General features: G+C 39.0%; 1 protein-coding gene across 1 annotated transcript in view; it reads left to right on the top strand.

Annotated features, from left to right (window-relative positions):
* The window catches only part of TNFRSF8 (TNF receptor superfamily member 8), an 86,190-nt gene that overhangs the window by 8,516 nt on the left and 61,724 nt on the right, over window positions 1–15,950 (top strand). Inside the window, exon 3 of the mRNA XM_074216917.1 lies at window positions 6,635–6,707. Within this exon, the coding sequence (XP_074073018.1) occupies window positions 6,635–6,707 (73 nt within the window). The remainder of the gene's footprint in view (window positions 1–6,634; window positions 6,708–15,950) is intronic.

Here is a 15,950-nt window from a genome sequence, read left to right as displayed (position 1 = left end):
GCGGTCTTGAACCTGATACTAATTTTCTGTGTGACCTTGGACAAGATGCTTCCTTTCTCTGGGCCAGTCTCCTCTTCTATAAATAATAAAGTTTGACTAGATGATTTGATCTCAGCTCTAAATTTATAAGCCCATTTAGACTTTATTTTCATCAGGACCAACAAGGGTCATTTAGTGGTCCAGAACTACAGAGCTAAAGTCAGAAGAGGTGCGCCCTCTAGTGCTATTCAGAATATTGGCAGGAGCCTCTCTGGTTTCCCATTAAGCATCCCTAGCTATGGGGCAGGGATGCATGCATATATTATCAGGTGACTAGTTTAAGATGCCTATGCCTTGTTCCTTCCTTCCTTCCTTCCTTCCTTCCTTCCTTCCTTCCTTCCTTCCTTCCTTCCTTCCTTCCTTCCTTCCTTCCTTCCTTCCTTCCTTCCTTCCTTCCTTCCTTTCTTCCTTCCTTCCTTCCTTCCTTCCTTCCTTCCCCCTCATTTGTCACCTGTCTCTCCTGTACCTCTGACAACACCTTAAGTAGTGTTTTTCCATTATGGATACCACATTTTAGGAAAGACTCATCCAGAGAACAACTATGATAGTTCAGGTTCTGTATATTTGTGTTATAGTGAATCAAGAGTTGGCCTCAAAGTCAGAAAACATGAGTTCAAATCCTTCCTTTCACACATCCTGGCTGTGTGTGTAGCCCTTAACCTTTCAGAATCCATGTCTCAAGGTCATGCCTTTTGAGAATCATTTCAAGAATATTTATCTTAGGGAAGAATTGAGTTATGACTTGGCTACACAAGGCAGAACTAAAAGGAATGAGTTCCACAGAGAAAGTTTCATGGAGGTAAGTTGAAGCTTGATGTCAGGAAAAGTTTCTTAACTATCCCAAAGTGAAATGGCTTGACTTGGGTTGTAGTGAATTCATCTCTGGATCCTGAGTTGTAAGGGACTTCGGAGACAGAGTGCCATAATGGAAAGAGCATTGACTTTGCCATCAGAGGACCTGCTTCCTTCACTTACCAGCTAGCTATGTGACTGAACGTGCTGATCCACTTCCTGCAGCATTTGTAAAATAAAGGGAGGGGGGGGTCCAAGTGGCATCACAGATTGAGGTCTGGAATTAGTCTTAGTAGTATTAATTCTACCAATACACTTTGTAGATGAGGAAATTGAGGCTCATAGACTTTATACCCAGAATTATAGAGTTAGCATCTGAGGCAGGATTCAAACCCAGGTCCTTTGACTGCAAATCCAGTACCTTCCCTCAACACACACACACACACACACACACACACATACACACACACACACACAGAGCATACTATGAAAGGAATCACTAAGGACTGCCCAGGTCAATACCTTGTGAATGGTAGCAAATTAATATACATTTATTGAATTGAATTGACTTTTTGAAAGAGATAGCCATCCGTCCCCTAGAAGAAGAGGAGGAAGAGTAGAGAGGGGAAGCTAATGGTGTGCAAAGCCTAGCCTTTGAGGAGTGGGACTTAGAAGGAATTTTTTTGGGGGGGATAATAGTTATCTATAGATATCTGAGATAGCCACCTGATTTACTGTCCTTTTACTGTCCCTCCTTGGGAGATTTTGCTGAGGGAGATAAAAATAATTTAGATGTAAGCAGATAGACTAGGTGGGGAAACCCAGGACTAGGTGCTCTGGGGATGGCAAATTTTCCCCATATTCATTTCAGGCTTCATCTATAAAGGCAGTGGGGCTGCCTAGGGCTGAGGTCATGTTCACTGGTCTTCTCTTATGGCTGACCCGAGTTCTCAGGGGTCAAGGTTCTTAGATCAATGTTATATTGAGGTGGAAAGCCCCAGTGGAGATGGGGGGAGTAAAGCACAAGGGTATCTGGTATCTTTTGTATGATGTTTAAGATAGTTCTGCCATATACACACTAGCTAAAAAGGAAACTTGAACTCATTTGGACAGTGATTGTGGCTGCCCCAAGGAGATGAAGCACCAGCTTTGACTCCAAAGTTCTCTCTGTCTTTCAGATATTTTGTTAAACTCACTTCTTCCTCTCAGAAGGGGAGATGCCTCTTCCCCTCATTTGACTGAATTATACTTTATGAGGCTATGCCAAAGGAAAAATGGCCCCAGGGGCAAGGGAAAGACCAACAGGGCAGTTCTCCCCAGTACACCCTACTCCATCCCTGGCACTCCACCACCCTCATCATGGATCCAAGTGGATTGAATCCTGGAATCAAAGTCAGGAAGTCCTGGGTGCAAGTCTCCCCACAGCCATTCCCTAGTAATGTGTCCCTGGATAATTTAATTACTTTCAATTATCCTCTCTGAAATTCCATGTGTAAAATGAGGACAATAACAGAAGTGTTGTGAGATACAAATTAGATATGATATGTAAAAGAACTTTGCAAATCTCAAATGCTCTATAGATGTCAACTTCCTCTTTTCTCATCCTCTTTCTGGTCTGGGGCATCCAATTTCCTTGATTTCATTCATTCTTTCTAAACCTTCATCTCTTTGCAACAACACCCACACCCAAGAAATAGGATCTCCCTGTGTGTTGTCTGATTACTTCTCTCCTGCCAAGTCTCTGCCATCCTTTAGAGAGATCCTCACTAGGTGTCACCATTCCTTGAATGAACTCCTTATAGTTTTCCTGTTCTTCACCAAATTCCATGAAAAAAAAGTTCCCTGCTTCCATTTTCTCTCCTCTCAAACGCTTCTAAACTTTCAACAATCTGGCTTCTGATCTCATCACTCACCAGAAATTGTTCTCCTCCAGTTAACCAGTTAGCTCTTAATTGCCAAATCTAATGATCTTTTCTGGATCTTCATCCTTCTTGGCCTCTCAGCAGGATTTTTGTCACTGCTGACCACATTTTCCTCTTGGATACTTTCTCCTTTCTGAATTTTTCAGTCTACTCTTTCCTGGTGCACCTCCTACCTGCTTGCCCACTTATTTTCAAAATCTGTTGCTGGCTTATCATTCATATCTCACAAACTAGCTGTGGATGCTTCCCCAGGATTTTGCATTAGACCCTTCTCCTTTATTCTGTTTCTGTCTCTTTCTTTGTGGGTATGTGTCCCTCTTCTCTCTCTCTCTCTCTCTCTCTCTCTCTCTCTCTCTATATATATATATATATATATATATATATATATTATATATCTATATTCCAGTCTCTCTCCAGTCTTCAAATCTCAAATTGACATTTCAAAAACTATACTCATTATCTATTTTTCCAAACCTTCTCCTCTTCCACATTTCCCAATTTATATGGTAGACAATGTCATCCATCTAGTTATTTTGGTACATAACCTTGACATTATCTCACAGTTTCCCCTCATCCTTCCTTAGAGACAGCTGGGTGACTCAGTGGGTCTGGATTTAGGAAGACCTAAGTTCAAATCTGGCCTCAGGAACTCCCTAATTGTGAAGCTCTGGACAAGTTACATCCACTATTTGCTTCAGTTTTCTCATCTTAAAATTGGAATAATAATAGAACCAATGCAGGTATCATATATAAAATGCCTTGCAAACCTTAAAATGCTGTGGACTGATCTTTGGGCAGATTTCAGAAAAACCTGGAGAAACTTACATGACTTGATGCTAAGGAAGTGAACAGAAACAGGAGAGTATCACATACAGTAACAGCAACATTGTATGTTGTTCAACTAGTATGAACTTAACTTGATTTCCAGTAATGTGGAAATATGTTTGAGATAATTACACATCTATAAACTGTATCAAATTGCTTGCCATCTTGGGGAGGAGGCTAGGTAGAGAAGGAAAGATCAAATTTTGGAACTTAAAACGTTATTAAAAATCGAAGTTAAAAATTGCCTTTATATTACCTTAACAGTTTTTGCTTCTACCCATTCAGCCAGGGATGGGAGTGGGGAGACCCAACTAATATGTGCCAAGCTCTTTCAGATGGTAAAATGTTTGGTCATCGTCATGGTCTGTAGTTTCCAAACTTAGAGAAGGGCCTAGAACAGTGATGGGTGAAGGGACTTGGGTATCAGAGACATGATGTTCCCAGTTTTTCCTCTTTTCAAGGCTGGCCTTTTGTTTACTATCAGAAAACATAGACTCTCACACATTGTCATTATTCAACATTTGCAAATGTGATTCAAAATTGTGATATTGTTGTCTCCATTTTGCCGGGAAGTGCATCATAAGATCACAGATTTAAAGCCTGAGGGGTCCTTGGAGACCATCCAGTCTAGCCCTTTATTTTTATATATAATCCTTGGTTCAAAGTTCATTTGTATATGATTCTGCCAATTGATGGAGATTGATTATTAAAAGATTCACACCCACCCTCCCTCCCATGGGGGTGTGGTGTGGTGTGGTGTGGAGTGTCCATGTAACTTTTTTTGTTTGTTTTTGGCAGGCAATGGGGTTCAGTGACTTGCCCAAGGTCACATGGCTAGGCAATAATTAAGTGTCTGAGTCTGGATTTGAACTCAGATCCTCCTGACTCCAGAACCGGTGCTCTATCAAGATAATATTTTTCAAAACATTAAATAAAATACACAAGATTACAAAGGAAAGCAAAGATTAGGGAACCAAAATATTTAGTTTTTTTCTCTCATCCCAGTTCTTGGTATCTGAAATTGAACCTCTGATCTCTAGGGCATCCATGAATTCTAGATTAAGAACCTCTGATTTAGCCCAATTCCTTCATTTTAGAGATAATAAAACTGTCAGAGAGATTGGTGATCTCAAGGCACTTAATATCTCAGTAGAGAGATCTCTCTGGGCTTATACTCTGGAGGATGTGAGTTCAAATCCAACCCAAGAACTTCTTAGTTGTGTACTCTGGACAAGTCATTTAATGACTACCTGCCTTAGTTTTCATATTTGTAAGATAGGGGTTCAGGAAGGAAATGGCAAACCACCCAATATCTTTGCAAAGAAAACCCCAGATGGGGTCACGACAAGTCAGACACAACTGAAAAAAAGACTGAACAACAACAAAGTGGGGTAAAGAATAGAGTCTACCTCCCATGGTTGGTTTGAGAATCAATTGAGAAGATATTTGTAAAGCTCTTTGCCTTTAAACTTGCAACTATAAAAATGTTAGCTGGCTATTGTTACGATGAAGAGGCTGGTGATATATGGAGTAGCAGAGCTGGTTTTGAAAATGAAGTCCTTCAATTAGAAATCTCCTTTGCTTACCCCTATATGAATGAAATCACTCTCATGTGTTAGGGATCTCACTGGTGTGAACATCTACTGATGTGAAAACCTCTTCCACTGGTGCTTACTTGTAGCCCCCCATAGTTTCCAGACTTAGAGAAGGGCCTAGAACAATGATGGGTGAAGGGACTTGGGTGTCAGTGACAAGACATTTCCAGTTTTTTTTGTTTTTAAGGCTGATCTTCTGTTTACAACTAGAAACTACAGACTCTCACTAGTTTCATAAAGTCTTTAAAAATCCCCTAATATTTCTGTGGTACAAAGGAGGTAGGCACTTATAGGTGTTGTTATCCTCATTTTACAGAAGAAACTGAGGCATACCATAGCCATACAATGAGCTCAGGTTGAATCAGATTAAAATATAATTTAACAAAATTCATGAAAATACAATGCACCATAGGTAATGTTACTTTGTGGTTTGCTAAACCAATAAATACCTGCAGGGATCCATTTCTATTTTAGTAGGACATTGAACTACCTCTTGATCATGACCAGGAAAATGCTTTATAAACTGTGAAGCTAATGTTCTCTAAGTGTAGACCCCTCTGGCTCCCTTTTAGGGAGTCTAGAAGGAAAAAAAAAGCTATTTTTATAATAATATTGTTAAGTCATTTTTTCAATTATATCTAACTCTTCAACATAAACTCATTTGGGTTTTCTTGGCAAATATACTGGAGAGATTTGCCCTTTCCTTCTCCAGCTTGTTTTAAAGATGAGAAAACTGAGACAAACAAGGTTAAATGACTTTCCTGAGGATGCACAGGTAGTAAGTGGCCAAGGCTGAATTTAAACTCATGAAGTGGAGTATTCCTGACTCTAGTTCCAGTGATTTATCCACTGCGCCACCTAAAATATTATTTGACAATTATAATCCTCTTTCTTCTTTTTTCTAACTACTTGTATGTGAGTTAGGTTGTCTGATAAATTTTAAAAGTTTTTTTTATTAATTCATTTTTTCTTCAACCTCTACTTTTTAGTTCTTTCTCTCTGAGATTCTCTTCATCTCACTATATATATTTATATATGTGTATTTACATACATACATACATATATAAGTATATATATTTATACATATATATATATCTTTCCTTTTTTTTAAACAAGGAAATGGGATTAAGTGACTTGCTCAAGGTCACACAGCTAAGAAATTAAGTGTCTGTGGTCATATTTCAATTCAGGTCCTCTTGACTCCAGGGCTGGTGCTCTATCCACTGTGCCACCTAGTTGCCCCTCATATATATCTTTTCATAGATAGTGGTTTGCCTGGTGTCTCTCTCATCAGACTGTGTTACTTGGGAGCAGGGATTGTGTTTTTTGTATCCTTAGCACTAGAGACATTCTGATATACACTAAGCACTTAATACATGCTCTTTGACTTGATTTGGTGGTTCTCAAACTCCACTGGTCTGCCCTAATTATCTCTCTCTCTCTCTATGTCTGTCCCTTTAGAAACAAGACCTGTGTGGACCCAACTTCTATCATAATGCATCTTCTGGGAGTTGCTGCTACCAGTGCCCCTCAGGTAAGAAAAGAAGACCACATAGGTGAGTGTCTCAAATGGAAATGGAGGCCATAGATTGACTTAGAAAACCACAAGTTAATATTATATATGTTGCCATTGTCTTTTTATTTATTTCATTAAGCATATACCCATCATGGCTTCATGGGGCCTGCCACGATGAGGTGGGAGAAGAGAAGTGACCATTTGGACTTGTGCATTAGGAAGCTTATTTTGACAGCTGTATGATAGATAGATTGGAGACATCATAGGTAAGAAGACTGTTTAGAGGGCAGTTGCAATAGATCAAGAGAGATGGGTGCATGGACAGTATTGGATTGAGTTTAGAGTAGAGTTGGAATACTGGCTTTGCTACCTTACTCCTGTGACCTCATTAGATCTCCCAAGATCTCAGTGTCCTCATTTGAAAGAGAAGGGGCTAGAACTAGGTGATTGATTAGGTTCTTCTGCCAAATTCTGTGATATAGATAATGAAGGTCTGAAGTGGTTTGGTGTCTGAAGAGAATGGAAGTTAGGAAAGGACAGGATTTTTTGTGGGTGGAACTGACAAGACCTGATAACTCTCAGAATCATAACATCTCAGTGGTGGAAGGCATTTCAGGAGAGTTTTGATCTGGTCTACCTGAAAAAGAATCCCCACTATGATCCAAAATGTACCACTAAACAAATGGTGAACAACCACCTTTCTAAAAATGCCTCACACTGTTGTAAGAATAGGTAAGGTGTAAATGTATAACAACCAGCTCTCTGAAAATACGCAATACCGTTGCAAAAATCGTCTAGTCCTAAGTAAAGATTTAATGACCAGCTCAGTGAAAATGCTGGATATTAGTGCAAGAATTGTCAAGGTCTTAGTACTTATTTAGCAACCACTTCTCTAAAGCTGCAAGAATTGGTAAAGGTGTAAATGTTTAACAACCAGCTCTCTGAAAACGCAAGAATTTTCAAGGTCCTTTCTAGCCACTGAATGCCCAAGCCAGCATAGGTTACAGGCAGACAAGTAAATTGTAATTTATTTATCCACCAAGTGACACATGCCATCAGTAGGCAACCAACAAGTATATTACACAATTCCATAGATGACATGTGTATATGTATTTCCTCATCTATATCTATATTTTCTCTCCTACTGAGTTGTGACTCCCAGAGAGAGTTACTTTTGGATAAGATGACATAGAGAATGATACAGAAAAGGAACATTGTTTTTTTTAGGTTTTTGCAAGGCAAACGGGGTTAAGTGGTTTGCCCAAGGTCACACAACTAGGTAATTATTAAGTGTCTGAGGTCGGATTTGAACTCAGGTCCTCCAGACTCCAAGGCTGGTGCTCTATCCACTGCGCCACCTAGCTGCCCCGGAACACTGTTTTTTAAAGTAAGAGGATGATTAAATTATTACAAAAGAAAGCATGCATTATTTAACACAACCATTTACACTGGATCAAAGGAAATAATATCTTCTTTATTGGTTAGTTAGCTAATCAACATTTATTAAGCCCTATATTTGTATATAATATTATGTATAACACAACAGGAATAGCTAGGTGACCCAGTGGATAGAGTACTGGGCCTGGAATCGGGAAGACTCATCTTCCCAAGTTCAAATATAGCTTCTGACATTTACTAACTGTGTGATCCTGATTCAGGAACTTCACCCTTTTTGCCTCAATTTCTTCACATAAAATGAGCTGGAGAAGGAAATGGCAAACCACTCCTGTATCTCTGCCCCAAAAAAGCCCCAAATAGGGTCATATAGAGACAGATACTATTGAAAAATGACTAAACTGAATAACATAATAGTTATATATTATTAATACATGTATTTAAATATACAATATATATATAAATATAGCATATTTATATATATAAATATATACATATTTGGGTAGAACAAATAGTATATTTACATTTATAATAACTGCAAGTACAGTACAAAGTAAATTGGATTATGTTCTCCCAGAAAATCTACTTTTGACAATATGCTCTTAAATTTAACTTATATTATTAACATTTCTTAAATCTAGATGCTCAATAGAACAATAAATTAAGCCTTGGTATGTAGTATTTGCCAGTTTCCAAAGTGTAAATTCTCACACCCCAAATATAACAATTGACTCTAACAAGTTGGATCAAGCTGACTCCAATGCGGCCCTGATTATGATGTGGGTGACAGGGGGTCATTCAAATGAGAGGAGACTCACTTATCTCCCAAGGCAGTGCTTTCCACTCTGGGATAGCTATGATGATTGGGAACCTTTTCCTGACACCAAGTCTAAATATTGTCTCTTATTTCTCCTTCTGAGACCAAGCAAAAGATACCTAATCCTTATGGGAAAGTCCTTCAAATATTTGAAGTCAGCTCTCATGTCCTGGACCTTTTCTTCTCCAAGCTAAGCAGTCCCATTTCCTTCAATTGGATGGGTGACTTAAGAGGAGAGGCAGGTTTGGGTTGATGGAACAGGGGGAGGTGATGAGTCCTGTACCTCTATTGAGATAACTGCGTACTGTAATGGATAGAGTATTAGACCTGGAGTCAAGAAGACCTGAATTTAAATATGACCTTAGGAAGATGATAATAATAACCCCTACCTCTTAGGATTATTGTGCTCTTCTTAGCTGTGTGACTGTGGGTAATTCACTTAACAGCTGCCTGCCTCAGTTTCCCAATCTGTAAAATGGGGATAAGAATTGCCCCTACTTCCTAGGGTTGTTGTAAGAATAAAAAGTGATAGTATTTGTAAACTTCCTGAAGAGTTGTGCAATTGCTATAGGTTCTCCTGCCTCGTAGGTTGGTCATGGCAGCTATTCAGTGAGAGGCAGTGCTGCAGAGTGGAAAAAATACCTATCTGGAGGCAGCGGCCCAAGGTTCAAATCTTAGCTCTGATGCTTGCTCACTATAAATCTGGGCAAGTCCCTTTTCCTTTCTGGACTAGGCATCTGTTTCCTTCTCTGTGAAATGGGGAATTTAAACTTGATGACTGTCTCTTGCTACTCAAAACACCATCATCACATCAGTGCTTACTTAGCAAGTGCCATTAGTGACAGTAAAAATGGCCCATTTTCTAGCTGGTAAGACAGTGGATAATGAAAGTATATAGTAATTGCCCACCCGATAGCTTAGTAAACAAACACTTATTAGATTTAGGCTTTTTTTCTGTGGCGTACAGAAAAAAAACCCCTCCAACCAACCCTCAGCCTGTCTCTCCCCTCTAAGGACAGACAGTATGATCCTGGAGACAAGACAGATCATATCAACACACAAGTCAGTATTTCAAAAGATCTCTAGTTTCATAGTTGTGGGCTTTCCCTCCAGAGATGCAGATCACAGGTCACCAGCATACATCATGCCTCAATTGATCATCTCCCCGTGTTGCTGAGTCCTCAAAGTTCTAGGCACCCCAATTTAGAAATGACTGAGAAACTAGAGAGCATCAGAAAGAGGACTTGCAAGATTGTACAAGGCCTGGAGTTCATGCCATTTAAAGGACAGCTAAAGAAATCGTCATTGTATAGCCTGGAGAAGAGAAGACTGGGCATCGGGGTAGAACAGAGACATGAATGCTTTTCCTCAAGACTTTAAGGGATAAAAGGAGGGGTTAGAAATTCTCTTTTGGTCTCAGAGGGCAAAATTTGGAACAGTGAATAGAAATGGTGAAATAGGCCCATGTAGATCAGATGTCAGGAGGACAATTTCCTAGCAATATAGACTCTCCCAAAGTGGAAAGGTTAACTGGAAAGGCAGCGGGTTCTTCCTCACCTCTTCTAGGTGGGGGCTTCAAATGGAGGAGGAATAGCCACATTAAAGGATGATGTAAATGGAATTCTGAAAGTGGTGTTGTGTCCAGGGCCCTAGACAAGGAAGCAGGATGTCAACTTGCTAGTTGCATCAATCAGTCGACTGGCATTTATTGTGTACTGTGTGCCAGACAAAGAGAGGCAAAAGATAATCTCTGCTCTCCAGGAGCACCATTGGGGAAGACAATATGCAAGTCTCTCAGACTCAGTTTCCATATTTGCAAAATGAAGGATAATAGTAGTTCCTGTCTCCCAGGGTTGTCACGAGATTTGTATGAGAGAACAAATGTAAACTCTTTGCAAATCTTAGCTAAGGATCTTTTTTATTATTTTTTATCATTATTAATAATAACCTCACCGTCATAAAGCTGTAAAATTATTTGTAAATTTTAAAATTCCATGTTGGAGCCACTAGGTGGCACAGTGGATAGAGCACCAACTCCGGAGTCAGGAGGACCCGAGTTCAAATGTGACTGCAAACACCTAATAATTGCCTAGCTACATGATCTTGGGCAAGTCACTTTTTGCCTTAAAATTAAAAAAAACTCCATGTAAGTGCTAACTATTCCTATTCAGGTGCATATTGAACCTTAGATTGTAAACTCCATGAAGAGAAGAATTGTCTTTTGACTCTTTTTGTATCCCTAACTTAATACAGCATTTAGCAAATAGTGTGGACTTAATAAATGTTTATTAGCTGATTGATTGCCTTGAAGGCCCTCTTGATGCTCTATAAGTGTCTTTGAAAAAAATTCATTTAATGTCCAGTCTCCTTTTAAGGAAATCCAAGGCACTTGAGAAAGTCAGTTATGGGCTCTTCCTTGAAACCCTTCTAGCTTGGGAGATCGCCTCACACTTTGTAGTCTGCGTGACTTTTTTTTTTTGGAAGGTAATTGGGGTTAAGTGACTTGCCCAGGGTCACACAGCTACTAAGTTTCAAGGGTCTGAGACCAGATTTGAGCTCAGATTCTCCTGATTACAGGGTCCCTGCTCTAGTCACTGAACCACCTAGCTGCCCCTCTGCAAGACTTCTAAATGCAATGCAATTCACTTCAGTTGATCTACCTACTGGAGAGCAGGGTCCTGAGCTTGTTACTAGGTATATAAAGGTAGAAGAACACTAGCTCACATTGATTTAGTAGCTTTCAGGTTGCAATTTCTGCTCTAATGCTAGTCATCCCCTCCTTTTTTTTTTTTGCAAGGCAAAAGGACACACAGCTAGGTAATTATTATTAAATTCTAAGGTCAGATTTGAACTCAGGTCCTTCTGTCTCCAGGGCCAGTACTCTCTCTACTGTGCCACCTAACTGCCCCCTAACTATCTCTTTCACTGTCCTTTCTGGAATGCTTGCTCCATAGGTTACAAACTTGCTTTCCTCTTACATCTTTTCCTTTCCTATTCCATTCATTTTCTTGTATTCACTGAGGCATGGTTCCCTTCTGATGACAGTCTCCCTGGTCTCTTTTTCTAACACTTGTTGCATTTTCACTCATCTACCCCAATTCACCAGTAGTGGGTGGGAGTTGTAATACTTCTTGTACCACATTGTCTTTTTTGAGACTCTCACCCTCAATCACAATTATTCTAGTAAACTCTCTTCCTATGAATTTCTTTCTTTTTTAAAAAGATTTTATTTATTTTTGAGTTTTACAATTTTCCCCTAATCTTACTCCTTCCCCCCCCCAGAAGGTAATTTGCCAGACTTCACATTGTTTACATGGGTATACATTGATCCAAATTGAGTATGATGAGAGAGAAATCATATCCTTAAGGAAGAAATATAAAGTGTAAGAGATAGCAAGATCAGACAATAAGATATCAGATTTTTTTCCTAAATTAAAGGTAATAGTCCTTGGTCTTTGTTCAAACTCCACAGTTCTTTCTCTGGATACTCTTCCTATGAATTTCATTTAATCCAGGTCTACCAACTCAATCAAGGTTCTTAAGACTGTTGTCTATTGGACTCCCTTTTTTGTTGAGTATAGGACACTCTCTTTTTTGTTGTCTATAGGACACTCTTTTCTTCATCATTTAATTCAGTATCTGGCTCATAGCTTTGTCTTTCCTGCCCAATTTGGCCAGACCTTTTATCTCAATGTCATTCAGAAATGCACCACTTCTATGGTCATGAACTCTGAAATTTCTTTATCTGATCACCATCTACTATTATTCTCTCCCTCCCTTTCCTTTTAATCCCCAAACCGGTTCTTTGTTCTCACCTTGACTTTCAGTCCTTCCACTGCTCATTTCTTTCCCAAGCTGTTACCTTTGCACTGAAAATACTCTGCTCCTTTCCTCATCTTGAGCCCTTGGTTAACCAGTCCAATATTACTATGTAATCTCTAAATTCTCTTGACCCTTTATACTTTCAAAGACAGTGGTCTTCCCAGTTTTGACCTTGGATGACTTTCACTGTTCACTGCCTTTGTTTCAACACATGTGCTCTTTTAAGAGAAACTAGAGGGGCAGCTAAGTGGTGAAGTGGAAAGATCACTGGCCCTGATGTCAGGAGGACCTGAGTTCAAATATAGCCTCAGACTCGTGTTATTTATTAGTTGGGTGACCATGGGCAAATCACTTAACTCCATTGCCTCACAAAGAGAGAGAGAGAGAGGTTACAGGTAGAAAATGAAGTTATTCTGAATCCACTACAAATTTTTCACACCACTCAATTGGCCCTCACTTCATCAAGGCAGTCCTTGACTATCCCTTTCACTATGGCAGCTCTTCCTAAACTTTTCATCCCTTTTCAAATCTCACATGGCTCTTCCTTCATCCACTCTGTCAACTGAGAGCTTGCCTCAGGCCTGTTGGTGAGGGAGCAGGATGTCTACCCTAAGCATACGACAACTTTCCCTAATGGAATGAAAACATTTTGTTCTAATAGCTGTGAAAGTGACTGAAACAAGCATGATTGAGTGCTTAGAGCTTGGCCAGACAGCAAACATGCCAAGATTATCCACTGCATTCTGGGCCATTATCAGTTGTCCTAACTTTTGTCTTGCTACCGGACTCTGATGATTCTGAAAGAAAAAATAAAGTTGACAACTTTGTGCAACTCTGCCTCACTTAAAATTCAATTCACATACTAGTCAAGACTTCTCATGATATCATGATCCTCTTAGAAAACGAAGGACAAACAACAACAGTGGTTGACCTCCAGGCTCTGATCTCCTACTGGGCATTTTGAACCTGTATCACTGGGAGTTCTGGACTCTTGGAGAATTGCTTTCCTCATGTTTTGAAACTCATAAGGTTAGAGCCTTCAGATTACTCTCCTTCCCTTAACATGAAAGAATCAATATCAAGATAAAACACCTAGTCTGGTTTTCACAGGGTTGTATGTCAGCCAGAGAGAGAGAGACAGACAGAGATAGAAAGGGAAAAAGAAAGGTGGTGGGAGAGAGTGCAAGTCCAAGGCCTTTCTTCTTATAGCATTGATAGATGCTATTAATGAAGATAAGCCAAGAACAAATATCCACCAAGAGAAAATCCAAAGAGAATTGCCAAGGTTCTGTTTAGCTCAACAGATACTGCCTTTTGAAAATTCCTCATTTTAGCTGCTCAACCAAATAAAAGAATTCTTCTCACAGTGTGGTTAGCTAATTCTAACCAGTTACAGAATATCTACACATGTTCAAATATCTCTTAAAGGCATTCCCATTTCTTGTCACCACAATTGTCCTGATGTAAACTCCCCAGACTATTCCATGTGAGAAATGACAACAGAGATCCTCTAAACATGTACTAGTTTCCCAGTATATTCTACTGGAAGCTCTTTGGTCCTTCATTTTCTCAATAGTAAGTAATAGTAGTAGTAGTAGTAGTAGTAGTAGTAGTAGTAGTAACAGTAACAACAGTGTAGTAGCTGCAATAGTAATAGTAGAAGTTAGTAGTAGTAGGAGATGTATAGAGATAGTAGTAGTAGTCAAAATAGTAGCGGTAGTAGTAGTGGTGTATTTTCCCTACTATTTTAAAAGATTATTATGAGTTTAAATGAAATCTTTTTTTAAGAAAGATTTTATTTATTTTGAGTTTTACAATTTTTCCCCCATTCTTGTTTCCCTCCCCCCACCCCCCCAGAAGGCATTCTGTTAGTCTTTACATTGGTTCCATGTTATACATTAAACTCAGTTGAATGTGATGACAGAGAAATCATATCCTTAAGGAAGAAAAATAAAGTATGAGATAGTAAAATTACTTAATAATATAACATTTTTTTCTAATTTTAAGATAATAGTCTTTGGTCTTTGTTAAAAGTCCATAGGTTTTTTTTTTTAATTTTTTGCAAGACAAATGGGGCTTGTCCAAGACCACACAGCTTAAGTGTCTGAGGCTGGATTTGAACTCAGGTACTCCTGACTCTAGGGCCAGTGCTCTATCTACTGCACCATCTAGCTGCCCCTAAAGTCCATAGTTCTTTCTCTGGATACAGATGTATTCTCCATTGCAGACAGCCCAAAATTGTCCCTGGTTGTTGCCCTGCAGGGATGAGCAAGTCCATCAAGGTTGATCATCACCCCCATGTTGCTCCCAGGGTGTACAATGTTTTTCTGGTTCTGCTCATCTCTCTCAGCATCAGCTCATGCAACTCCTTCCTGGTTTCTAATAGCACAATAGTGTTCCATGACATACATATACCACAGTTTGTAGCCATTCCCCAATTGAAGGACATTGACTTGATTTCCAATTCTTTGCCACCACAAACAGGGCTGCTAGGAATATTTTTGTACAAGTGATGTTTTTACCCTTTTTCAAATGAAATCTTGATTGATGTGTAAACTATTAATATTGATAGGATTTATGTAAATATAAATGTATGACTATTTATATGTACAAACTGTATAGAAGTATATCTATATGAATACATTTATATGCATGCTTATGGTATAAGGCAAATGGAAAAAAGCAAATACAGTACATAGAATAAGTAGTAAATACCAATTAATTTATATGGGAATTATCAAGCAGATTTTGAATTATAGAAAAATCATCAGGTCCTCTAAATGTTCCTGTTTACAGGAATTTTACTGATTTCATCAGAACCCAGTTTGTTGTTGGCAGAACTTCCTAAACTTTCCTTTAGTTCAGCCTAAGGATTCACACAGGAAAATTCAAGGGAATCTACACTGCTGTTCTGATGATGATATGCATTTAAACATTTAGAATTCATCCACCAATACTTAATATCAATCAATTAGTAAGCATATACGAATGTCTACTATGTACAAGACATTTTTTGGATGCAAAGGATATAAAGACAAAAGTTAAACAACACCTGCCCTCTGAAACTTGCATCCAATCTAAGAAAACACCATATAAATTACAGAGATATATAGATAGAGATATAAGGATGTTTGTCCTTCATTACTGAAGAAGACCATGACATCGATGGAGGTGATATCTTGACAAGCACATGAATTGGATTTGAGTGAGGGGGTCTGTACTAAGTC

Source organism: Macrotis lagotis, chromosome 1 (assembly GCF_037893015.1).
Source record: "Macrotis lagotis isolate mMagLag1 chromosome 1, bilby.v1.9.chrom.fasta, whole genome shotgun sequence".
NCBI lineage: Eukaryota > Metazoa > Chordata > Mammalia > Peramelemorphia > Peramelidae > Macrotis > Macrotis lagotis.
This window is presented reverse-complemented; position numbering and strand designations above follow the sequence as displayed.